This window comes from Lethenteron reissneri, chromosome 2 (assembly GCF_015708825.2).
Source record: "Lethenteron reissneri isolate LAM-NWPU_2019-01 chromosome 2, ASM1570882v1, whole genome shotgun sequence".
Classification (NCBI taxonomy): domain Eukaryota; kingdom Metazoa; phylum Chordata; class Hyperoartia; order Petromyzontiformes; family Petromyzontidae; genus Lethenteron; species Lethenteron reissneri.
Window position 1 is genome coordinate 1826224 of NC_083780.1, and position 26823 is coordinate 1853046.

At 43.8% G+C, this 26823-nt stretch overlaps 1 protein-coding gene across 1 annotated transcript in view; it reads right to left on the reverse strand.

Moving 5' to 3' along the window:
* Nucleotides 1-26823, reverse strand: part of LOC133340535 (lysine-specific demethylase 3B-like) — a 55153-nt gene that overhangs the window by 20951 nt on the left and 7379 nt on the right. The window contains exons 2-4 of the mRNA XM_061548838.1: nucleotides 7521-7612; nucleotides 3492-4501; nucleotides 1829-1991 (exon numbers count right to left, since the gene is read on the reverse strand). Coding sequence (XP_061404822.1) covers nucleotides 1829-1991; nucleotides 3492-4501; nucleotides 7521-7533 — 1186 coding nt within the window. The 5' untranslated portion in view covers nucleotides 7534-7612. The remainder of the gene's footprint in view (nucleotides 1-1828; nucleotides 1992-3491; nucleotides 4502-7520; nucleotides 7613-26823) is intronic.

The window sequence follows — 26823 nt, forward strand, 5'->3', positions numbered from 1 at the left end:
TTCCCAACTAGAGGCACCATGCAGAAGTAACAATTGCTGATATGATCTGTTAGCTCTCTACAAATCATTGGCACTGCAAAAGGCATAGATTTGTGTGGGGCCCACATCTTGTCCTTGTCTTCAATTTTGCAGCCAAAATAAAGGTGATAGGCTTTCTTAACAATAGTGGTTATACTGCACTTTTGTGATGCAAAAGTCACTTCACCACAAACATAGTAGAAGTTATCTTCTTTGTTCACATACGTACGAGGCATCTCTGCTCACTTTGGCTAAACATAAATGTGTCAATTTGCAAAATCAAACACTGTCAATTTGCAAAATCAAACACTGACAAATAAGAGTGCACGACACTGTATGATTTCTAGATACAGTAAAATATGTATTTTAGTAATTTTGGTTTAAATTGTGATCCTTCCCTTTATAACTCACTTATCCTCCGCCATTCCCAAGTCAAAGGTCGTATATACTGACCGAGTAGCAAATCTTGAAAACTAGAGCCAATCAACAATTTTAAGCATCATTTTCATTCTCAGTGACCCAGGATTAGTAAAGTTGGACTACATTTATTCCAGAACCATTTTGGCTGTAGACCAGCGATATCGTAAGAGCTTTCTAGATTATGGGAACCTCATTTGCCAGTAAAAATATGATAATTGGTTTTTTACCCTTCTATCTGGCAACAAAACTGACACCTTTGTACAAGGAGTCATGTTTGCATAGACTGCAATACCTGCAGTCTTAATACAAACAAAAAAACATAACTCTGATAATGTGCACTGTCCTTGAAGTTGATTGGTCCACGCCCGAGACAGCTGTCCTTAGAGCCTAGTCTCACATGGGTTGGACCAGATGACGCCAAAAGGCGCACAACTCAAAGACAATGCACCATCAGAGTATGAGAGCTCGGGGCAAGCATCTACACTATGGGAACCTCATTTGCCAGTAAAAATATGATAATTGGTTTTTTACCCTTCTATCTGGCAACAAAACTGACACCTTTTTACAAGGAGTCATGTTTGCATAGACTGCAATACCTGCAGTCATAATACAAAGCAGGTATTGCAGTCTATGCAAACATGACTCCTTGTAAAAAGGTGTCAGTTTTGTTGCCAGATAGAAGGGTAAAAAACCAATTATCATATTTTTACTGGCAAATGAGGTTCCCATAGTGTAGATGCTTGCCCCGAGCTCTCATACTCTGATGGTACATTGTCTTTGAGTTGTGCGCCTTTTGGCGTCATCTGGTCCAACCCATGTGAGACTAGGCTCTAAGGAAAGCTGTCTCGGGCGTGGACCAATCAACTTCAAGGACAGTGCACATTATCAGAGTTATGTTTTTTTTGTTTGTATTAAGACTGCAGGTATTGCAGTCTATGCAAACATGACTCCTTGTAAAAAGGTGTCAGTTTTGTTGCCAGATAGAAGGGTAAAAAACCAATTATCAGCCTTCTAGATGGTCGCAGAAGCGCATCTGAAAGCGTGACTCGTCTTTGCTTGATGGTTAGCGAAAAGCCACTGCTGCGACGATAAAATACTTGCTTGCAACTTTCGTCAACTAGCCGAGGCACATACTATTATTACACCTACGTAACACACAGCAACCATGCAGGGAACACAATGTAGCCATATGCTGCAACGTGACTATGGCTGTTCTGATCGTAATGTTCTTGGTGCACACACAAGCCAAACAAGATACATACAAAAGGAACATATGCACCCAGTAAACACACAGATGACAAGCGTGCACACAGACAGCACACACACACGCATACACAGCACACAATGCATGTGGCACGTGGGTTGGTGTTATCAGTTGTGCGCTGCTTACAGCTCCCCTCCGCCATGTATTTGGGGTCCATCCACCGTCCACGTGTCATGTCCACCATTTCATAGTCCAGCTCCTCCATCTCCTCTTCGCCCATCATCTCTGCCTCCTCGTCTCCCCTAGGCCTCTCTTCCCCTGTCCCAACCTCCACCTTGATTGCCTCCACCTTTTTCACACAAATACACACAACACAGACATGGCCTCATTTTAAAAGCCGAAACAACGTAGACAAGCGGAAAGACAGGTGTTCAAACACTGATGCTCAAGTGCTGTTAACAAGCATACACACTGCACACACACACACAAAGATTATCCAAATAGTCTTTAACACACGATTGGGACAAGTGCTGTTAGCTATGAATGCTAATTATTTTCCATTTTACAAAGTAAGGCCCACGGAGCTATACAGCTCTTTTTCACAAGTGACCTGGCCACAGATGATAGCCCAACGAAGTGGCTTATCATGTGGAAATGTATAACATCCAAAAAAAATAGATGCATGTTTCTAAATGTGTAGGGAAAACTGGAGGACCCAAAGAAAATTCCACACAACCACAGGGAGAGACATGCAAACTCCAAATATACAGGCGTCAGGGTCGAGATCAAACTCATGAACTCCTGTATACCAGGCGAGGTAGTTAACATATCACCACCTTGGCGCCCATTTAAGTAGCTGACCCATGGTGCCCCATGGTACCTATTAAGGCCAGTATGGTACATGAGGGTGTGGGTGGCTAACACCACTCCCAGCCATCTTTGTCTTCCCAAAAGTTATGTTTATACACCACACCAAGTTTTTGGGATAGATCGCGCAAATATGTCATTAAACCAGCCACTACCCAACACAGCCAATTAGTAAGATTTGTCACGTAAACAAAACATGCCAATTTGTTACTAGTACAGCACACCGGTGTGTTGGAGAGGAAACCCACAACATTTACAATTAGAGTACTCGAATTGTAAATGTTTAAGTGACAAACTTTACTAATTGGCTGTGTCGGGTGATGGCGGGTCTAATGACACATTTATATTTACGCGATTCAACCCAAAAACCTCTATGGATATTGGTCGCGAAAGCCTACGTGTTAAACACACCGCACCAGGTACTCATTTAAGATGGAGTCGACCTAGGGGTGGGCCAGCACCAGTTTAGCAACTTGTCACTGATTTTGGCTGTGGACGAGAATCGAGCTCGGGTGGCTGAGTTCATAATGCAGTGCAATATCCACTACACCAACGTTTCCCACAATCACACACTCGCACATACTCTCACTAACATTAAAAGTCACCCACTTGCACTCATTCAAAGACAAAGATCCCCGTATAGCTTTAACATACTGTTGGGGCAAGTGTAGTTAAGCGTGCAGCTATGAAGGCCAGTATGGCACACGAGAGGGTGGGTGGCCAGCACCATGCCCGGCTGCTTTTGTCTCCCTCTTGGCAATGTTTACGCACCGCTCCATGTCCTCATTTGAGGCCGAGTTGACCTAGGGGAGGCCCAGGACCGGTTCAGATAATAGTCACTAGTGTTGGCCATGACCAGGAATCAAACTTTGAGTCGCTGGGTTCCTGGCACAGCGCGCTAACCGCTACACTACCGCTCACTCATAAAAATCCTGCACCCACAAACATTTGCTCACTCACATACTCATTCCCCGTCTCTCACCCGAGCACCCTGTTCCTCCACACCCCCCTGGCCTCTGCCAGCACCAGGCCTGGCGGATTCTTCGCTGTAGGTCTCCATCGCCATGGCGTCCGTACCGCTGCCTGTCTCCGTGTGCCGACAAAGCCACTCCTTCTTCAGCTTTGGTCGTGGCGCCCCCCCAAGATCGGGAGATCCGGCATCGCCCTCCCGCTGCTCCTGTTGCTGTTGGTTCTGCTGCTGCTGCCGCCATTTGGCATCACCTTCATCTGTCAGAGGGCTTCGTACAATTACCGACACCGGAGCCGAGAGAGATGGCATGGGTCTCGACGATGGCTGTGGCGTTGTCGATTTCGCCGAAGACGGCGGCGACAGTGACACCAGTACGGACGATTTTGCCTGCGACAGCGCTGCCTTGCCCGGGGAGAGCTTAAACTGGGACAATGCCGTGGGAGCCACCACCGCCACCGAACGTTGCTGCTGGTGCTGGTGAAGATTGTGGTGATGTTGGGCATGGGGTTTTACGTCAGGCTGCGCTACGCCGAGGCTAGCACCGACACCGGCCACGCCCATGGTTCTGGCCGCAGATGTTTTGGTGGGCGATTTTCCAGCATCCACCGGCGCACCAGAGACGAGGGACGAGCCATTCTGTGAGCGCTGAGAAGGCGCCATCGCTGACTTGGCCTCACTTGTGTTGTTCTCAGCGGCATCGCCGCTGCCGTGAGAATTCCAAGGTTTTTCTGAAGCCGTCCGAATGTCTGGATTCACTGCGAGGGCTTCCAGCTTGGCGGAGTTGTTTCCGTCTTTGGTGGTTGTTACAGCAGTCGCGAGAACGCTGACGCGGCCGATGGCAGCAACGGTGGAATCATGGGGGGGGCAGCCGGCATGCAGGGGAGTCGAGACGGGGGTGGGCGACGATCCGAATCCCACCAAACTACCGCCCACTTCATGGCCCCCACGAGACCGCTTGGACAGTGGCACTGCACCATCGTCCAGGGCCAAACGCTTCCGGGAAGAGGGTGACGCTTGTCCCTCTGGAGAGAAAGAAGGGGAGAGATGGAGGGACGCTCAAACTCGCGGTCTCCGCTCACAAATATTGAGAACAAGTGATTTTGGGCATGTGCAGCTGCAATGGACAATTGAAAAAGACATTAACCTATTCTTCGATTGGTAAATTGAATACAAATTTTAAATACAAATCGCATTTAGTTTGAGTAATTAATGAATTCCCTTGTACGGAGTAAAAATTTAACACAATTGCCGTTGTCATTGATAACATCATGTCAGTGATTTTGAAGAGTAAATCCACAGGAGTTTCCATTTTTCAGATGGTAAGTACCGAGGCAGCTATCAAAATTAATTATTACTTTTACCATGCATTCATTGTGCGTGTGGAAATTGAGTATTAGAATTAATGGAGTGACTACATTTTAAGGAGTGTCTTCATGTGAGACTGCTTCCAGCCATATGAATGTAAAATTGCCACCACTGGCGCAGGTCTGCCAATGGAGATGAGTACTACACAATGCTTTCTTCAGCAGACATTATTTCACGTTTTTTTGCAGATTAGTATGTTGTATGTTGAACTTTTTCGCACTGTACGTAACTGATCGTGCTAATCGGAGGTGCGGGGGAAGGACAACAAACTGACCACGAAGAGCATTTCTAAAAGAAATCAGTTTTCAATCTAGATTTGAAAATGCATTGCTCCAGTGGCATCCTAATATCGGAAGAAGGTTCCAGATGGCCACAGAAGCACATCTAAAAGCATGCGATGCAGTGACCATCTTCGTTTGATGATTAGCCAAAGCCGCTGCGAGGATGACTGCAGTTACCGTGATGGTTTATGCTCCTTGACGAGATCAGCAAAGTTTTGTGGTTTACTTGTGGCAAGCACTTTGTGTGTAATGAGCACGACCTCAATGTATTCGTTCGGCAATCGGAAGCCAATGCAGCTCAGCGAGCACTAGACAAACATGGTCGGATCTTGTAGTACCGATCGCAACACGTGCCAAAATGTTGTACACACTGCAGCTTGGTAATGCTTTTGCTAAACATCCCGTAGAGTAGTGAGTTGCAATAATCGAGCCTTGTCGATACTATGCTACACGCAACCGTGTTGGCTATGTCATGACTCAATTGTGGTTGATGTGTCCTAGAGCAGCGATATGAAAATTGCAGGATTTGACTATATTTTATATTTTACACATGGTGATCAAACGACATTCTTGTTGATAATAGTGCCGAGGCTCTTTAGAAGAGTAGAAAACTGAATTCTGGAGCCCACAACTGCCACACCTGATCCTCCCATACATTATTTCGACTGAGCCCAAGTGCCAACCAGCAGAACCTCTGATTTTCCTGGATTAAGCAGCAGTTTGTTTCGTGCAAACCACACGTGCACCGCTCGAGTGCAACCTTTGAGGTTACCGATTCGTGTATTACTGCAGAATGTGTTCATTCTTCCGATTTGTGGCAAAGAAGTGCTAACAACAAGAGTGCTAATCATCAAGGCAGTGTGCTTCAGGAATTGTAGCCATTTGTGAATTGTGACCCCTTTACCTTTGTGTTTGCTAAAATATGGTTAAAAAACATGGTCATTAACAACTATTTAACAACAAATAAAATCACCATTGGAACCTCATTTGCCTGTAAAAATATAATTGTTTTTTTACCCTTCTATCTGGCAACAAAACTGACACCTTTTTTTTTACAAGGAGTCATGTTTGCATAGACCACAATACCTGCAGTCATAATGCAAACAACCCATGTGAGACTAGGCTCTAAGAAAAGCTGTCTCGGGTGTGGACCAATCAACTTCAAGGACAGTGCATACATTATCAGAGTTATGTTTTTTGTTTGCATTATGACTGCAGGTATTGTGGTCTATGCAAACATGACTCCTTGTAAAAAAAAGGTGTCAGTTTTGTTGCCAGATAGAAGGGTAAAAAAACAATTATCATATTTTTTACTGGCAAATGAGGTTCCAATAGTGTAAATGCTTACCCCGTGCTCTAATACTCTGATGGTGCATTGTCTTTGAGTTGTACGCCTTTTGGCGTCATCTGGTCCAACCCATGTGAGACTAGGCTCTAAGAAAAGCTGTCTCGGGTGTGGACCAATCAACTTCAAGGACAGTGCAGACATTATCAGAGTTATGTTTTTTGTTTGCATTATGACTGCAAGTATTGTGGTCTATGCAAACATGACTCCTTGTAAAAAAAAGGTGTCAGTTTTGTTGCCAGAAGGGTAAAAAAACAATTATCATATTTTTTACTGGCAAATGAGGTTCCAATGGTGTAAATGCTTACCCCGTGCTCTAATACTCTGATGGTGCATTGTCTTTGAGTTGTGCGCCTTTTGGCGTCATCTGGTCCAACCCATGTGAGACTAGGCTCTGAGGAAAGCTGTCTCGGGTGTGGACCAATCAACTTCAAGGACAGTGCACATTATCAGAGTTATGTTTTTTGTTTGCATTATGACTGCAGGTATTGTGGTTTATGCAAACATGACTCCTTGTAAGAAAAGGTGTCAGTTTTGTTGCCAGATAGAAGGGTAAAAAAACTATTATAACAAATAAAATGTGCGCAAAGAACCAGAGAAACATGCACGCTTGGAATTACCTTGAGAGTTGGAAAAAGAAACAGATGGATTTCAATTAAAGAACATACCTAGGTTGATGACACAATGGCAAATTTTATGCAAAATGGGCTTGGGAAGGACAGGTCGCAAGATGGGATAATGGCTTATAGGTCAAGAATAATTATGGACAGTCAAGGAATGGAACGTGTCTGATTGAACACCTAACACTAGGAGATGAAATCAGGTTGTTTACTGGTGAACCGCTACTTTCGGTCAAAAGGGGGCGCTCTTTACAATAACTGCCAAACTGCTGAAAGGCTTTGAAGTGACCTAGCAGCTCAAGGAGAGAATGATGCAAAGCCAGCCATACTTTCCGAGATTCACTAGAAGTACTGGGGCATTGAACCAGATTCTCAAGATTGGTGAACACGACAAGACAACAAGAGTAAAAACACTAAAACTGTGGCTTACCATTGATCTCCATGCTGCTGGCGTGAGTGATCTGTGACGAGGCGGAGTTACCACAAGCACACCGCCGTCGGTGCCTCAATCACCTCCACCACCTGCACACACACAGCAAGGCAAAGCACAAGTGAATGCTGGTGTCTAGTGTTGAGAGAGCTGATTGGGTTTTCCTGCTTTATGCAGTAAATAAGTCAGTGTCCTTCCACAATGTCGGAGGTTACTTCAAACATGCTTTATTTAAAATCCACAAAACCGTCTAGACCAGCGCTTGAGAATAGATAGTGCACAAGAAATGGTACGCATGCTTACAAATTACATTGAGATACAGAAATGGGAACAAGCGAAAATGGATTGTTGAAAAAAGAAAGCTTGTGCAGGTCACACCGATAAAAGGGATAATGGTCGGTGATCGAGACTGATGGGACTAGCAGCCAAGGAGATGCCCACCATGGAGGAGCAAAGATATTAGAGCTTGTGTAGAGGTGTAATTGTGTATGGGCACGGAGGACTAACAAACACAAGGGGTGTGGTTAGGGCCGTACACAGAGGAGGTGCTCACACCGACGTCCGCACCTGCATCCCCCACGGGCCCCTCCCGGGGGCCGAGTACTATAAAAGGTGGTGAGCCGGAGGGCTCGAGGTCGAGTATTAGCTTAAACCAGCGAAGAGTGAAGACCAGCTAGAATAGGCCCCGAAGCTCCCCTGGCTCGCTGTCCTTGTCAGGGCCGACCAGGGCAAGCCGGTGGCGTGGCCCCGAGAGCCCAGACTGACGTTCTTATAAGAGCCGGTCTGGAGACTCAGTGTGCCGGGATCCCAGCTTGACCAGGGCTGGGATAGGTAGCCTCCCCTAGCTCCGTAGTGGAGGACTCGGGCGTAGGTTAGCGGGGTTAGATGTTGTGTCTCCCTGTTAGACGAGTGAAGGGGACGATACCCCTTTAAGTACTGTGTGTACCCGTTACTGTGCACAAGTTGGTGTTAATAAATAAGTGTGCCTCCGACCCCGTCGTCAAAGCCTCCTGAATGCTTACTACACTTGTGTGCAGGTGCTAGATGGAATGCGATATTGCAGCACTGTGAGATGGTGGCAGATTTGAGAGGCTTTCATCCAGCAGTGGATTGATCATGCCTTATGATTTGTCATAATGGAACGTGTACTAACATAGGAGGAACATGGAGCCATATGGAATGGTAAAGGCTTGCTATGAGATCATGTGGCCAGACCCCAATGTATGGGCAAACAAGGTCATGGTCCACAGAACTATTGCAAGAGACTACAATCTCATGTCGTTTTAAATTTTGAAAAATGTCGGTGGCGCATATTGGTCGGCGAAATGTGTAAGACCAGTCGCCTGCAGGTGAATAAAAGTTGGAAACCACTGCTCCAATTAATGTAATGCACTGATACTTTATGCATGGATTTTGCATCATAACATGATGCCAACAGTGCAAATTGGGACCATTGGGGGAAAGATAGCACGTTAAATTAGAATACTTAAAAATGCAATTGTGAAAACTTTGATTATTTGTACCAAGTATATTATAAGTAAGACCAGCATAAGGTCCTGAGTAGGCAATTGGCAATTTTTGGTAAAAATTTAAAAATGTACTCCTTTCCTATCGGGAATAAACACAAACCCTTGGTTACTCACCAAAGTCCCAACTCCAATTCAATGCTTACAACTACAAAGTAACCAAAAACACCCTTTGCAATATAAAACAAATTATTAACCAAACATAAGCTTTTATCGACATTCCATAATACTTTACCACCTTACCCAAATGGAGTAAATCAAACTGCCATTCTTTTCAGTTCAATGGATACGAATTAGCTCAGTCTCGCATGCCAACCAGCCACACCATACCACCTACAACTATGTTACACACACTATTTCATCAACCTAAACACCACCACCATTTGATTAACTACACTCTGAACATATTAAGGTCACTGGGTCTTTTAATGTAAACTTCATTGACAATGGCACTTGATAATTCCCTACATTAACTGGCAAGTCACCACACAATCCAACTGCACAACTGGTTCAGTTCAGTGACCAAATTGAGAATGCCTATAAGTGTATTACTGTCAGGGTGACCTAGTTGGACATCTATTTGGGCCACAAGGGAATTCCTAGGCTCTGCATGGCAAGACACCAGCTGTAGTCCTATGCAAGCACTGTGGTTGCAGGACTGGATTCCAAATTTAAACTAACATCAGTCTGTACACCATGCTAGGTGCAATCATTTATACCACTACTACACAGCTGTCCAGAGGCGATGTCTGCACAGCTTTTCCAGAGGTGCTGTGATAATGAATTTGAGTTACTGCTGAACATAGCGACATTCGGTCACAGGAGAACAAGTTATGAATGTGAAAGAGGAGCCATCTTCATGGTTCCGTAGCCACCTGAAGAGTCAAGTTTGACCAATGGGATCAGTGGCTGTTTACTGACAAAAACTCCATCCACCATTTAACTGCCCTTAAATTGGGACGCTGAGAATCCGAGGAACCGATAACAACATTTGTTTCGCCTACAGTCTGGAGCGCCCCCATGTGCACAGACCAGCCTGACTCCGCCCCTTTCCCCACCTCCTCCCCTCCCCACCACACAGAGCCACGTGCAGCCAAACACCACTTCGCTCGTTTTAAAAGTCCCTCCAAGCAGTTGCCAGGAAACCGGCTGGAACTACTTTCTTTTTTCACCACCCAGTACTTCGATTCGGTGGGGTTACCATGGCCGATCGACGGCACCGGCGCACGTGTAGCTGTACAGAGAGGCACACATGCGTGATCATTGGCGTACAAACGTGGATGTATGTGGTGCCACACACGGATGAGCGATGTTTCACAAGACCTGAGTGTTGGCACACTGAAGAGGAACGGACATACACAGATACGCGTCCTCGTATCACACATATCCAGATGTTTCAGAAACTGGCAGAGATATCGAGGTGTTCATCAAGATTCCACCTCGTGTTTTGTGGTTCTTCTTCTTGAGCGATCACAAAACTCTTATGGAACGATAATTGTTCATACACTTACAATGAGTGTGTACTCAATGCAGTACCTGTTTATATAGGTCACACCATGTCCATCCCACCTCATGCTTGTGCGATTGGAGTGCTAACCTACAACTAAAATTATGCTGTTGCTGTAGCTAAACTACTCTTGGAAGCAAGCCTCTTGCAGTCTTTCACTTGGTGTAGTTTTTGTATCTTTAGTAAAACTCTGAAATGTGACATTCAAACCTCTTATCTTAGCTTGGAAACACGAGCACAACGTATATTCAAACATAAAGATTAATATTGGACACGATGAAAAATCAAGATTGGTGCTGTCTGGTCAAAAATTGGTTTTCAATATTGCTTTGGTGAGGTCAAGTTAGCGGATATTTTAAACCTAGTCACAAGATAAGTGAAATTCTGCTCCGTTTTGGGATCGTACAGTATGGGACCAGATGATTTGGGGCATTGTATAAACGATAACAACCTTAATCGGTTACGCGAGAAAGATTTCCGTCACTTGGAGGCATAGAGTGCATATTTACATTAAACTGACACATTACAGTCCTTAAGTTGGACACAGCAAGTATTCAAATTATTTTCAATCATGAACTCCATAAAAGACAAGTTGCCCAACAAATTAACATCTGGCATATTCAGTGTTTTGGGGAGTTTGTAGGTATATCATTTCATCAGTCAGTTTGCATTTCAGATTTGACACTGGGCAAGACTTGTCCAGTGTCATGCTGACAAAACCTTTAATTGGGAAGGAAACACGTGGAAAGGCTTTAACACAGCAGACAACTGCCTCCTCAAGTGCACTCATGTACCCTGCTTCATTGAAGAACTCCAACCCAGCACAGCAACACTTTCGGCAGCAAATCACCAAACATGCACGCTTATATGCAGCATGCTATAATCTTCCCAACTTTGCTGGGTGAATTCCAAGGGATCTCCAGAGCAAGCACTAACAGTACAACTCTGAGAGAGACAAGTGCAAAGTAAAACTGGCTGCCTATTATTGCCCATACACATTGGACACTATGTACCATGTAACCGTCCAAAACACACTGCAGGCTAAATCTGGGTCAAGGTCAAACTATATAAACATTGGTGTAGAGGACTGACCGTGTTACAGCTGAGTTGACAAATGCCAACACCTTGGAGATGATAAAAAATGTTGAGAGATGAGTGGATCATGCTTGCAAAAGTACCATTACACAAGGTGGTAGGAGCAATGCACACTTGTGGGTTTATACGCTTCGCTTTGCTTGGTTCATCAATTCCTAATCAAGTTACTTAAAAATTGCAACTCAACATGGGGGAAAAAAATCTGCATTTAACTGGGTCAAAGTAGAAAAAAAGTCGGTGATTTCCTGCTCAAATGAGAATTGAGGTGATTCTTATATCCCTTTTACAGACCTGAGCCGGTGGTGAAAATTCCTCATTCCTCTGGTAAATAGGACAACCAGTGTCCTTCACATAAAGCAGTACCTATTGTATCGACCCTGGAAGGAGGATTGGCCAAGTCAACGCCAACCAGGATTTGAATTCGCAACCTTGCCATCACGAGCCGTTGGCTCTACCGCTAAACCACCTGCCCAGACAATCGGGGTGGTCAACATGTTACCTATATCAGACTAAGATACAGTTCCACATCCCTTGGGTGATGATAGGCACCACCTATAAGTGTCCCAGTTGGTTTTTAAATTGGTAAAGCTGGAGCCAACGAATGGCTTAACTACCTCCTTGACGAACACTGCCCTGTATTACGACGCTCCAGTCACACATCTCTAGAGACGCGCGCACACATAAATACGTAGGTGTGTCCACACCAACACGCCCTCTGCTAGACACCCAAAACCCCCTCCCCTGCCTGCAGCCTACCCGTATATGCATGTATACACACCCACACAAACCAGTCTGCCCAGAGCAGGGTCAGCTTGGGTTAGATTTGTGTGGGCGAGATGTGGGGAGGGCGAGTGTTATTTGTGGGTTGTAAAGAGGATTGATAGAGTGTGCGCGTATATCCTCACGTATATAGTCACAAATGTTTTACTATGTGTAATGCGCCTGCCTGAGTGCGCTTCATAGGTTAAGAGCTGCTGTGCATAACTGCACTGTGCTTTTCTTGCATGAGCACAAAGTTTTTGTAGAAGTGTTTGTACGTGTTCAAGCAAATGGGGAGCGGTGGCGCAATGGTTAGCGTGTCCCGCGGCAAACCCGGTGATCAGAGTTTGATTCCCACTCACGACCAACAGTGTCGAATATCTGAACCGGTTCTGAGCCTCCTCCTAGGTCAATTCAGTCTCAAATGATGGTGCGGTGTGTAAACATCGCCACTCAGGAGACAAAGGCGGCCAGGCATGGTGTTAGCAACTCATCCACTCGTGTGCCATGATGGCCTTCATAGGTGCTAATAGAACTTGCCCAAACAGTCTGTTAAGGCTATACAGGGGATCTTTGTCTTTGTATTCAAGCATACCCAGAGTTGAATGGTAGTGTAGCGGTTAGCACTGTGCTATGAACTCGGCGACCTGAGTAAGATTTCTGCTCACGGCCAACAACGCTGAAAAATATCTGAACCGGTCCTGTGTCTCCCCTCGGTTGACTCAACCTCAAATGAGAATCCTGATGCAGTGTATAAACGTCACCACTAGGGAGAAAAAGGCGGCTAGGCATGTTGCTGACCACCCACCTCCTCGTGTGTTGTTCTGTCGGTGATCCAACTGTACTTGCCCCCAAAAGCACTGACAACAGTGCCTGGCTAATAAATAAATACAGGTAGGAGTAGTCGGGGCAAGCCTATTGAGAGTATTAATTTAGACAAAGCTTTCATGACTGCAGGAATTCATATTCTTTGGGTCTTTCGGTAAAGTCACGTATATAGGTTCAAAGAAAAAAACAAAACTACGACGTTTCGATCGCAACACAAGCGATCGTCATCAGGAAAATGACGACCATCATCAGGAAAATGACGACCATCATCAGGAAAATGACGACCGCTTTTGTTCTTTGAACCTATTTACGTGACTTTACCGAAAGAGCCAAAGAATAGTATTAATTTAATGGACTCATTTTTCCAGGGAGACCTGGGACGCCCCTTGTAAGCAGGAGAGCACAAACACATGTGCGCACATGTGCATGCCAACTGGCACAATCCCAGTCAACTTGCACTAAATTGGTTGAACGTGCACCTAAGCCAATAACAGGATCATGGGCAATGTTAATGCGTCATGTCATTTTGATCCTTATCAGCAATACTATCCAGATTGTGCAATGTCATGAGACGAAGAATCCATTTGAAACCCTAGCAGAGTAGTGCAACCATTCACGTTAGAGAATGGCTGACAGAAAAGGACATTACATAACTACATACGAGATTCCTTTAAGTGACCTATGGTCTCCTGCGGGGGAAGCCCTCTCCTACCTCTCCTGACAAATGTTAGAAATTCAAATCCAAATTTATTGACATTTTTAATTCCTATAGCTGAAAATTATCCAAATTATGCACAACACCAAACTAATGTAAAGGTTTATGTAGTCATTGGCTACTGGGCTGAGACCATCGCCTCAATACGATAACCCGGTTCAATCACAGGCCTTTGAAACCTGGATTCAAACCTAGGTTCTCAGAGGTACTTGCTCAGCGCTGTCCCCTGAAACACCCGGACAACTGCATGCAAGAATGTTCTTAAATGCAACAAGACGTCGTTGGGGTGCTTTGGCATTGAAGTAAGTGCAAAAGCTCTTAAAATGTACATGTAACAAGAGCGTGAGCTCAAGTGTGAACTTGTGGGTGCGTGCCAAAAGCGACAGTGGCACATGCGTGTCCACGCAAATAGATAGGCCGTCTACATAGCCGCTCACTCTTCATCTCCTTATTTTTACATCCACAGCAGTGGCAATGCCAGTAGGAGAAAAGATTGTTAGAGTCCAGCTATTTAGTCCACAAATGCAATTTGCGCGCAGACGTTCCCACTATTTAATGTGCCAGATGCAATGGACTCGAAGGTAAACGGACTCTGCCGACCCCAGTTCCACCAAGCATCACCGATCCGATGTCATGCTAATATCCCAGGTCCAATGCAAACCATGGCATCCCCTCCCCCATAAACCCTCGCAGTCGACATGAGCATGCAGTTGTGCGCCAGCCGTTATCCACAGAATTAGCAACTTAACCACCAGCATGAAATGTATTAGTCATATGCCCTCATATGAAGAGTGAGGCTTTTTGTGGCCAAGCTGCAATATGGAATGTGATAAGTAGCGTAGAAAAAGGAACCAAATTAGAACAAAATGCACTAAATGTACATTCGGTAAACGTATGAACCCGTTCAAAGGATATATATTTTTTGGAGTTGATATTTACGTAATTTAATGAATTGATCAAATACGCATGCTCAATAGAGCTCAGACATCACTCTTCTACCCTCCAAGCTCTTGAGTGTTCTCCCCTTCTTGCTCACCCACCCCCTCCTTTCCTCTTACACCCTCACCCCACCCACGCCATGCGCTACGTGACTGGTGTCACATACCACAGCGGCAATAAAGGATCACGTGACGTTCACACACGCTGTACACTGCACGGGATGCGTGCTGCAAACACGCTGCACGCACTCCCCATTAACTAGATGCAATGAAAATATGCTGCTCAAGAGCATCTGTCGTACACACGCTCATTGTGCAAAACCACCAAATGTCACACACATGCAAGCACTGCACAGTACGCACTCAAACATCCCATCTATGTACAATAGAAATATATAAGCTGTTAAAGCATTATTCAGTGTAGAATTTTGATTATCTTTGAGACAAGCTTTCTTATGAGTGCCGTGGTGCATTGAGAGTCCTAGTAAAGTTCAGGTACTTGCTCTAGCTTCAGCAGCAGTTGCTGTGACATCCAAACACTGGGGCTTGTCTTCTAATTCAGACTACATTTCTTCCAAGGCTGGAGGATGCGAGCCAGTCACGGCAATCAGTTCATTGTGCTCCCCTACCCTCCTCAATTCATCCCAACGACATATGGTCCGTCCCCTCTGTTGTCCATGCAAATGTACAGCTCTGCAGGCTCAATTCTGACTACTGCACAAAATATTGCAGGTGTCCAAATCACGCCCGATAGGATGTCCATTATACAGGTGCAATTAAATCCATCCATGTGCAGGTGGCAGATGAACTGTTCAGCGACGCTTACAACAAGCAGAGCGCCGGGTGGCTAAAGCGCAGAGCTGGTACAGTGGAGAGCACAGTTGGCGCATCTGCCAGCCATCTCAGGCAGTCAACCCATGGCACCTGGGTCTCTTCCGTGACCTTCCAGGGAACCTTCGACAATTCACGTTGCCTCAAAGTGCACCCAGCCTGGCACAAGCGCTGTGGTGACATCACCGGCACTTCGTAATGAATGGCGATTATTTTTCTTCTATCTTAAGACCACAAGAAAGGCGACAATTTGGGGGGGGGGGGGCCTTCATCCAGTAGTAAAATGACCATGGTCATTCCTGATAATTATGTTAATTGAAAAAGTCCATCATAAGTATCAATAGTTGTACATATAAGCCAAAGGGGCATAGATATCGTTTTTTTTCTAAAATGCAAACCTGGAATAAAATAACAAAGGCATTCTGGCCCCTGGTGATTTGACAAATGTGAGGGGTCCTCAGAGCATGATAAGAACACTGATGCAAACAATGGCCCACTTGCAAAAACCTTGTGACGTGGATCCTGTATGTGCAATTGAAAGGGCAGACCATGTGCCTGTTTTCAAAACCTTGGAATGGTTTGAGGTTGGATGGATTTGGCAAACACCAAACAAGTGGTAAAAAACGCACTGGCCACTAGGCAATGTAACAAAAGACAAAAATACTTAAGTCTGGTTTATTAAGTGCTGTCAAAATGATAGTTGTACAATTACAAATATTGCCTAGGTTAAGGACGAGTAGCACAACTTTTGTTCTGGTAATTATAAAACAAAGATCAGATACACACTAAAACAAATAAGTTAAGTTATTTTTATTACAGAAATGAAGCAGTATGTATCCAAACAAACCATTGAATCATCCCATGTGTCCCATAATCATTTGTTCAAACAAGGAAACGCTTGGCCTGAATTGAGGAGCAGAGTTGGGCTCATTTAGCTGGCTTGGTGTAGGGGTGCAGACATGCAATCCAGCACTCTAGAGGCAATGATTGTGGTACTACAAATTTGTGAGACTACCAAACTCATCATTGGGCTTTGAGGCAGCTACGAGAAGGGCGTACATCAAATGTGTGCATGAAGCCATGTGTGGATATTTCCCAGACATGTGGATGTGTAAGTGCTCCAGTTTACTTCCATTTACAACACTCTTAGAGGAACTGGCCAAACATCTCTTGAAAAGTCCAAAGACGAGTGAGGCTTTCTGAGGTGAAGCCGCCTCAGAAAATGTTATGATACCTCATGCTGGGCAATTTACACTAATTTACTGTAATGTTATGCACAAAGTACATGACCTACATAAAAAGGAGTGGGGTAATTTTTCAGCTGTCATAAATGAAGGGAAAAAGAAGCATTAACTAAAGTTGTGGCACCTATGCATTGCATGTCACACTACCACTCTGATACCACTGCAAATCTATTGCAACAGCCCAACCTTCCAGAACACTGAAAAAAGGAGTGTGAAGGAGCTTTCTCAACAATATTTTTGAAGGGGCACGATGTTAGAAATTCTACAATGAGGGAGTTCCAGATAACGATACCAAGTCAGGCGAGTGCAAGCACTTCCGCGATGCCACTCGTGTTCCAGAGAAAAAAATGTGAGTTGCGAGTGACGTGGATGCATCTTAAGATCCATAAAACAGCATCTGGCCACTTCTGTATACATTTATCGCGAGAATAAATGGCTGCTAGACTTGTCTTCTCCATTCTGGTAAAAACCAGTGGCACAATTTTGTGCTGTACTTGCTGAACCCAACACAATGGATTGGTGCAGGAACCAAGCCTGTAATTGCATTAACAGGTGCCATAACGAACTATACGGACTAATTCAAGTGCCTCTACCTTTGCAACGTATGTAAACACGAATTCCACGATACGCAAGCCTCCACTTATATGCTCATTGGCTGCAGTGAAATCGGCACAGGGTCTTGTGGTTCATATTGCATGTGTATTCTTTAGAGATTGCACATTTCAACAGAACACAGTTGACATCCAAATTGGTGTATGAACTAGGTTTATGACAATGATCTTCAGGAAAGTCGAAAAAAATGAGCCTGCATCACCAATTAGTTTGTGAGCAACAGTTAAAAATGTGTGACTTGTGGTTTCTTTCACACTGTACTTTTGAATATTTGGCATAATTTTAGCAACTAATCTTTCACGTTAACTTGATAAGTCACATTTAAACTTTTAGCCCACCTGTATGTCATGTTCTTAACAAATGTTATGTTTTTATAAACTTCAATGTTTCGGTCATTTAACAAACGAATACTAAAGTTTCGATTTAAAGCTTTCGTGACTGCAGGGATTCATCTTCTTGGTTCTTTCGGTAAAGTCACGTAGAAGGGAAGTAATAAAATAATAAAAATAAAACATAATAAAACAATTCTCACGACGTTTCGGCCACAACGCAAGCAGCCGTCCTCAGGTGAAAACCAGGTCCGTCGAGGCGACAGAGTCTGAATGAAACAGCACACGAGCTTGGAGCATATATATATATATAAGCTGTTTCATTCACTCGACGGACCTGGTTTTCACCTGAGGACGGCTGCTTGCGTTGTGGCCGAAACGTCGTGAGAATTGTTTTATTATGTTTTATTTTTATTATTTTATTACTTCCCTTCTACGTGACTTTACCGAAAGAACCAAGAAGATGAATACTAAAGTGTTAGACAATATTCAACATTACGCGGTGTGATTTGAGCCCGATCAGAGTAACTCCAGCCCCATCACGGTATAGTACTCCTGAAAACTGTCATGAACAAAGACTGGGATTTAGAATGAGTGGTCAGTGATGGTGAATGTTTAGCGGCTTAATTTGATGGTCAGCAGCCACAGAGCATAGTAATTACCCAACAGCAAACACCACAGTCTAAGTGGTGCACATACTTTGTAATTTTTGTGCACTATTCTACTCAATTTTTGGTGACCAAACTGATCATAGAAATCTTGACTTAAAGCTTTCGTGACTGCAGGAATTTATATTCTTTGGGTCTTTCGGTAACGTTACGTAGATGGTTCAAAGAAAAGAACAAAAAACGACAACGTTTCGATCACAACACAAGCGATAGTCATCAGGAGGAAAGCTACTGAATGCAGACTGTTTTATAGGGTAAAGACCTCGGGTCATAAACAAAGTGGTCGGGGCTAGTGATGTTAATGTGAGAAATTAGCATGTCTGAGTAAGATCGGAGAGCGGCGTCCGTGACGAGTGCGCAAGTTTTTCAGTTTCAGTTCCATTTATTAGGTATAGGCGTGAGCCATGCGGCTCTTGACTCGGGTACAACCGCAACAAAATAAAAACATGAACAAGAAACATCTTAAAGTGACTACACGCAACAGAAAAATTCTGGAAAAAACAGCAAAGTCTTCCAGAAAAAACACCGTATTTCAATGCTGTATGCAAAAGTCCCAGTGGGATGCAAGTCAAACATTAACAACCATAAGACAATGTAGACTAAAGTTATCAGGCTAACTCTGTACTACAACAAAAAAACATGGCTAAACCAAAACGTTTTCAAAATCACCAAAATAAAGCTATAAAAACAATGTAACATTGATCATAAGAATTGTGTTTCAAATTTAACAATTAACGATATACATAACATGTACGACCAAACTTTTCAGCCATAGCTGGCAGCATGAGTCACTCCATAAAAGCAGGAGTATCAGTAGCAGAATCAAACATTTTCAATACACCTTTAAAGATCAGCACACTATAATCAAACCTCAAGATCATACTTTGCAGCGGTGATCCGCAATGATACATTTGATTTCAAGCCATTCTGAATAGCAGTGGTAGCTAGGGGTGTACAACTCCTCTAGAGCAGTTTTGAGTGAAGATCTCACAGGTAGTGATCCAAGTTTAAGTTTATTGGCCGACCCTGGGGGCATCAATAGAAAAGGCCCTTCCTTCAGAATTTGAACGGCAATAAGGAATGTGAAGCTGGTAAATGAGCGAAGACCTTAGGTCACATTTGTTCTTCGAAACAGTGAGGAGATCCAGCAGGTAGTCTGCTAATCTCTCATTAACATAGGTGGCTATGTTAATGAGAGATTATCATGTTAATGCAAGATCGCAGAGCCAACACGACGCAGAGGTCGGCGTCCGTAGGTGGCCATGTTGGTGCGAGAAATTCAACCTGCTAATGTGAAATCGGAAAGCCGAAGCCACAGGGGAAAAAAAACATCGGAAGATGTCAGGAAGGGAACATCACAGCCAGTTATGACTTAAAACTGGTTAATAACGTCCTCCCAATGATTGCTCAGTTTATACCCATTTTCTCAATTAAAGTTGTGTCTGTGTCTGTATATGTATAAGTGGATGGCTTCATGAACGAATCTTTGTTGATAGCCAGTGGGTTTGCAAACTACCTTCGTCTTAGAAAAATCTATTTCGTGTGAGCCCACCGCATTAAAGCAATGATCATCCACGGCCGAGGAATTGGTCCTACAGTGTTTCAGATCTGCCTTATGTTCACGAACATGGTCCGAGACATGTCGCTTAGTTTCCCTCAATGTAACTACTGCCACAGACATAGCTTATAGTTTGTAGACGCCGGGGTATTGCATGTCAGGGATCACATCCTTCACAGATGAGATCAGATCACAGATTTTATGTACTGTGTTAAATCGAACCTGGATCTTGTGTTTGTTCATGATTTTGGAAATCTTTTTGGTGACTCCTGCTATGGCAAGGTGATGGTTTTGATTGGGTCCTCAGATGGTTCTTTCCAAATGGTTGGGGTGATAGCTTTACAAATTGTGTAGTCTGAATATCCATTCATCTTGGGAGCTTGGTGTATATGTTCCAGTTCACTGGCTAGGTGATGGTCGGAAATGCATCGAGCTCTATGGTGTAGAGTTTTGATGAGTGAATTCTTCTCGGATGGATGGTGGTGGAAGTCAGGTTATAGGTAGGCATCCATATGGGTGGCTTTCCTGTAGATAGTGTCCCATTGAGCCATCTGGTCTCTTTTCGATTAAATCATCCAAGAATGGTAGCTTGCCATCCTTTTCACTTCCATGGTTAATTTGACGGCTGGGTGTATAGCATTGATGTGGTTGAGGAATTGGTTCAGAGCTGGTCGGCCATGTGGCCAGATGATGAATGTGTCATCTACGTACCTCTTCCACAAGGACGGACGTAGAGTGGATGCCTGGATGGCATATGTCTCAAAATTTTCTATGAAAAAATTGGCTACAACTGTAGATAAGGGAGAACCCATTGGGATACCTTCAATTTGTTTGTAGAATGTTCCATTCCAGATGAAGTAAGTGTTGGTGGGGCAGTGTCTCACCAGGGCTGGAACATAAGCATTCAGTCCTTGTTGGACCAAATCTTCAATGATTGCAATGGTGTCAGGCACAGAAACTTTGGTAAACAAAGACTACATCGAAACTAACGAGCAAATCACCTGGAGATTGTGAGATGTCCTTAATTAACGATACGAAGTGAGCTGAGTTAAGTACAGCTGAGGCAGTCTTACCAGTGAATGGTTGTAAGGTCTCAGACAAAGCGGGCCAGTTCGTAGGTGGGTGGGTCAATGGTGGAGACGATAGGATGAAGGGGTATGCCTTCTTTATGGATTGTTGGTAAGCCATACAATCTGGGTGGTCTAGCAGAGAGGGTTTTAAGGAAAACCGCTTGGTTGGTTCGATTAAAGATGTCGAATCGGTGATGATATTGTTGGTTTTCGTAATGAGGCTGTTTGTGGGATCTCTTTAAATTTTTGTATAACTACCATCATTAGGTAGGTCCTGAATTTAGTTATTTTGTGGTTTTGTCCTAGATGACTGTGGCATTGCCCTTGTCGGCTGAGAGGATGACGATGTCATCTCTCTTTTTTTATTGAGACAGCTCAAAGCGCTCATTCTTACTGATGTTGCTGATAGGTGTCTTCGTGTTTTTGATTTCAGCAATTTCCAATCTTGCCACGTCTGCAGTAATGTCCCAACCCCTTGAGGGCTACATCGACCTGGGCAATGATATCATCCACTGGGATGTGTTTAAGGGTGACTGCAAAATTCAACCCTTAGCTAGAACCGATTTTAGGCTTTCAGAAATTAGACTGTTACTCTGATTGATAACAATCTTGTCAACGTCCAACTTTTTAACTGGCTTCTTCTTGGAAAGGTTGAACTTGGAAAACAGGTTATTTAGCTGACATTGAGGTGGCTGAAGGGGCTGTGATGTTATCTACATGTTCCCAATCAGATGTAGACATTTTTTCCGTCAATGTGAAGTGTGATTTCAGGAGAGTCTGTCTAACATATCTAGTTCAAATCGGAGCAATCTATTCTCTCTGAGATCAGGGCTAAGCTGGCCCTGAACAAGATCCGTTTAGCATTAGATATGACAACAGCAGATATCAGTGTAAAGGTGATCAAAATTACCTTGGTGTCGTGGCAGTAGTTACATTGGTGAAACTAAGCGACATGTCTCGGACCATGTTCGTGAACATAAGGCAGATCTGAAACACTGTAGGACAAATACCTCGGCCGTGGATGATCATTGTTTGAATGCGGTGGGCTCACACGAAATTGATTTTTCTAAGACAAAGGTACTTTGCAAACCCACTGGCTGTCTACAAAAGATTTGTTAATGAAACCATCCATATATATAGACAGACACAATTTCAACCGAGAAGATGGGTACAAACTTCCGATGTAATATTTTTTCCTTTTACCCCGTGGTTTCGACTCTCCGATTTCACATTAGCAGGTTGAATTTCTCGTGCCAACATGGCCACCTACGGACGCCAACCTCTGCGTCGTGGTGGCTCTGCGATCTTACATTAACATGCTAATCTCTCACATTAACATAGCAACCCGCAAACTCAGCGCGGATGCCGCTCTCCGATCTTACATTAACATCCTAATTTCTCCCATTAACATTATAATTTCTCACATTGACATCACTAGCCCCGCCCACTTCCTTTATGACCCTAGGACTGTACCCTATAAAACAGTCTGCATTCAGCAGAATTCCTCCTCTTTCCTCCTGATGACGATCGCTTGTGTTGTGATCGAAACGTCGTAGTTTTTTGTTATTTTCTTTGAACCATCTACACGACTTTACCGAAAGACCAAAAGAATATGATCATAGAAAGTTTAAGATTCAATAATGTATGTCACTTCTCGTTGTCCCGGACTATGGTTGCGTTTAATACTGCTGCATAAGACAATGTATACTCATGTCAGGTGGAAAGTGTCCCCTGCTAATCTTGAATTGCGAAAAATAGGTTATACATCACCAAGGAATACAGCTCATTAGCAAAAGGGCGGGGGGAGGGGGTACATCTTATATATAAATGTAATTTTTTTGTCTGTCTACGTAAAACAAAATAGCCAGGTACCATGCTTTGCACGGGACTAGGCCTTACCACGGCAATGTTAAGTACAATTTTCTTGTTTCTTTCGCTAAACTCACGTTGATGGAAACCTATTATTTAAATAATCACCATGCAAATATTACATTCATAATGTTTGTGTGCTGACAACTAATGTGCGTGTCTGCGACGATGTGTGTGTGTCTACGTCCGTGTGTATCAGTCGATGTGTATGCAGCGAGTTTATATATCTGTGTCAGTCGATGCGCGTGTTAATGAATCTGTGTGCGTGGTGTGTGTGTGTACACAACTAATTTAACAATTAGGCTACTAAATTTGTAAATAATAATGTGTGTGTCTAAGTCCATGTGTGCGTGCGAGTCCGTTAGTATGCAAGTCGATACGTGTGTGTGTCAGTCGATGTGTATGTGGTGTGCGTGGTCTGTGTGTGTAGACAACTAATATTTTTATATTTATATAGTATATTTTAAAATATTTATGTGTATCTAAGTCCATGTGTGCGTGCGAGTCGATGTGCATGTCTGCCTCGATGTGTGTGTGAGTCGATGTGTCTCTGTGTGAGTCGGTGTGTGTGTGTGAGAGTCGATGTGTGTGTATAAGTCCATGTGTGTGGGTCCATTTGTGTGTGTGTGCGTCGATGTGTGTATGGGTCGATGTGTGTGTCAAGTCGATGTGTGTGTGTCAGTAGATGTGTGTGAGATTTGATGTGTGTGTGTGAGTCGATGTGTCTGCCACAATGTGTGTGTGTGTGTACCCATGTGAGTACGTCCATTTCTTTGTGTGTGTGTATAGGTCCATGTATGTGTGCGAGTTGATGTGTGTGTGTGTGAGAGTCGATGTCTGTGTGCGTGAGTCGATATGTGTGTCAGTCATTGTGTGTGCATGCATCCATCTGAGTGTGTAAGTCCATTTCTGTGTATGTGAGTCAATGTGTGTGTAAGTGAAAATAAAAAATCAATTGTGTGCATCTAAATCGATGCGTGTGATTGGATGTATGCGTGTGTGAGTCGCTATGTGTGTTTGTAAGTCGATGTGTGTGTGGGTTGATGTGTGTATAAGTCGATGTGTCTGTGTGTGTAAGTCGATGTGTGTGTGTGCGAGTCTGTGTGAGTCGATGTGTTTGTAAGTTGATGTGTGGCAGTCGATGTGTGTTAGTCAATGTGTGTGCGTGGTGTGTGTGTAGACAATTAATATTTTAAAATAAAGTTAGTACATTTTAAAATAATAACGTGTGTCTTAAGTCCATTCGTGCGTGTGAGTCGATGTGCGTGTCTGTGTCGATATGTGTGTGAGTCGCTATGTGTGTTCGTGGGTTTCTCACTAACAGCACTTGTCCCTATAGTCTGGTAAGGCTATATGGGGGATCTTTGTATTTGTGTGTGAATCCATGTGTGTATGAGTCGATGTACGTGTGTGTAAGTCGATGTGTGTGCAAGTCGATGTGTGTGTGTGCACGTCCATGTGTGTCTATGTGTGTGTGTGAAAGTCGATGTGTGTGTGTAAGTCGATGTGTGTGTGCGAGGCGCTGTGCGTGTAAGTCCATGTGTTTGTGTGTGCGAGTCCATATGTGTGTGTGTTGTAAGTCGATGTGTGTGTGGGTCCAAGTGTGCGTTTAAGTCAATTTGTGTGTGCGTGTCAGTCCAAGTGTGCATGTCAGTCCAAGTGTGCGTGTCAGTCCAAGTGTGCGTGTCAGTCCAAGTGTGCGTGTCAGTCAATGTCTGCGTGTGGCTCTATGTGTGTGTGAGTCGATGTGTGATTGTCTATGTGTGTCAGTCTATGTGTGTGTGTGTACGTCGATGTGTATGTGTAACTCCATGTGTGTGTATCTCAAATCGATGTCTGTGTGAGTCCATATGAGTATGTGTGTGTAGGGCAATGTGTTTGCCTGTATTTTTCCCCCGGGCAACGCCGGGTACTTCCAGCTCGTATAATTATATCACTTTGAAGTAGCATATTTGTAATTCATACACCTGTCTGACAGTTATCATGATTGGTTTCTACCTAGGCCAGCTGCACTTGCTAACTCTCAACAGCCCACACAAATGTGTACATCATGTACACAGATTGGTACAAAATCGTATGTTTTTAGTGTTGCATATCACTAAGCATATAACAAAGTCCATTTAAACCCAACCGCATGGGTGCAATACACCACTATTACCATGCTGGTAAGTTTCTCGTTTGAAGTGCTGCACTTACACTTTGTGACCACCTGCCGCTGTATTGCAGTATTTTGATAAAAAGCAAGCCTTCACGTCACTCAAAGACCTGTGATAAAGGTGATAATGTTGGTGCCAATTCACGAACTGAATGTTTCTGAGTATGCACATGCTGCTCAAAAGCACTTCGAGTCGAGAATAAATTGAGCTGGTTATTAACGTAACTATCATGAAAAATAAAGAGATGGAACTACAAGAATTGTGTTCTCAATTTACGGCTGTGAATGTTTGCAAGTGTATCTTTGCTCCATGAGACTGATGTAATGCATTTTTTGTAGTTCCTCTTTTTACTTGAAGAGTGGCTACAATTCCTTTCAGTGTAAGGTGGTGTAAAAATGATCAAACACAGCGAGAAGAATTAATGACAGTTTTGAGCGAAGGCTACTGCCGTTGTCTTGCCTCAAAGAGAATCAGTGCCAAATGATTGTCAATGAAAGCAATATTTTAACGGTGGATCTTGGAAGCAAAAACGTTGTCGAAAGAGTAATTAATGCAAAAAAATTGTCTTCATGACAGTTAATGATATCTCAGCGCATCCTTTAAAGAATTCAACTTCACATGAAAAAACCTGCCTTCATGAGGAAGTTCTTCATGCAGTGATCTAGCCGTTGGGGATTCATCAATAAAACTATGAAAGACATTTTAACCTTATGGCGGTACCCCGGGGCACCATAGTACCCCCTTCTCTCGCATAATGTCCTTGATGCATTAAATTTTAGTCTGTTGATGGTCGGTGATCCGGTAATCGACTCATCTCGACAAGCTGTACACAATGCATGATGATGCATATGAGCGTTCAGGGTTTCAGCGCAATCGTCCTCGCTGAGTTTTAACATCGCAGAGGAGCACTGATTTCGTTTTCATTGGTACCCCAGTCGCGGAGTTAAGTACACCCCTGGAAAAAATAGTGTCCCAGAAATAAAATATTTAATTGGCTCGGCCATTTTGTATTATTTGGTACCCTGGGGTACCACCATAAGGATAATTTGCTAACTGCTTCAAACTAAAACCTGACGCTATCTGGCCATGGATGGGAGGGTATTCCGTGGGCCTGACCTCATTAAATAAACTTGACAGTAACTACAAGGACTAAAATCTTTCCTCGGTTCACTTCACCCCTCCCCACTCTACGTACACTGACAAGACAAGTCAATGCTCACTTTAAACGAACTCTCAACAAAGCCATCACCATTTGTGGGTGACTGACATGGAAAGCTATGAAAACGAAATGTTTTCATTTCAAGGTATCTTCAGAATGGTTCTTCAGTGTTAAGACATCGTTCTGACAGTCAGCAACTTTCACGGTTGCTGGACAATCATAAACAGCTCTTTGTCAATTCACTGCTGGATGAACACCTCCCCATGTCGTGTCGGTCATGGAAGGTGACTGTACTTTAGCATGTTGGCCAATGTGGGTTGGTAAATGGGGTGGGGGGGGGACCCCAGGACCAGTTTAGATATCACTCAACACTTATGTTAGCCATGGCCTGGAATCAAACTCATACATTAACCAAATTATATTCAGTTCTTCAACTGGA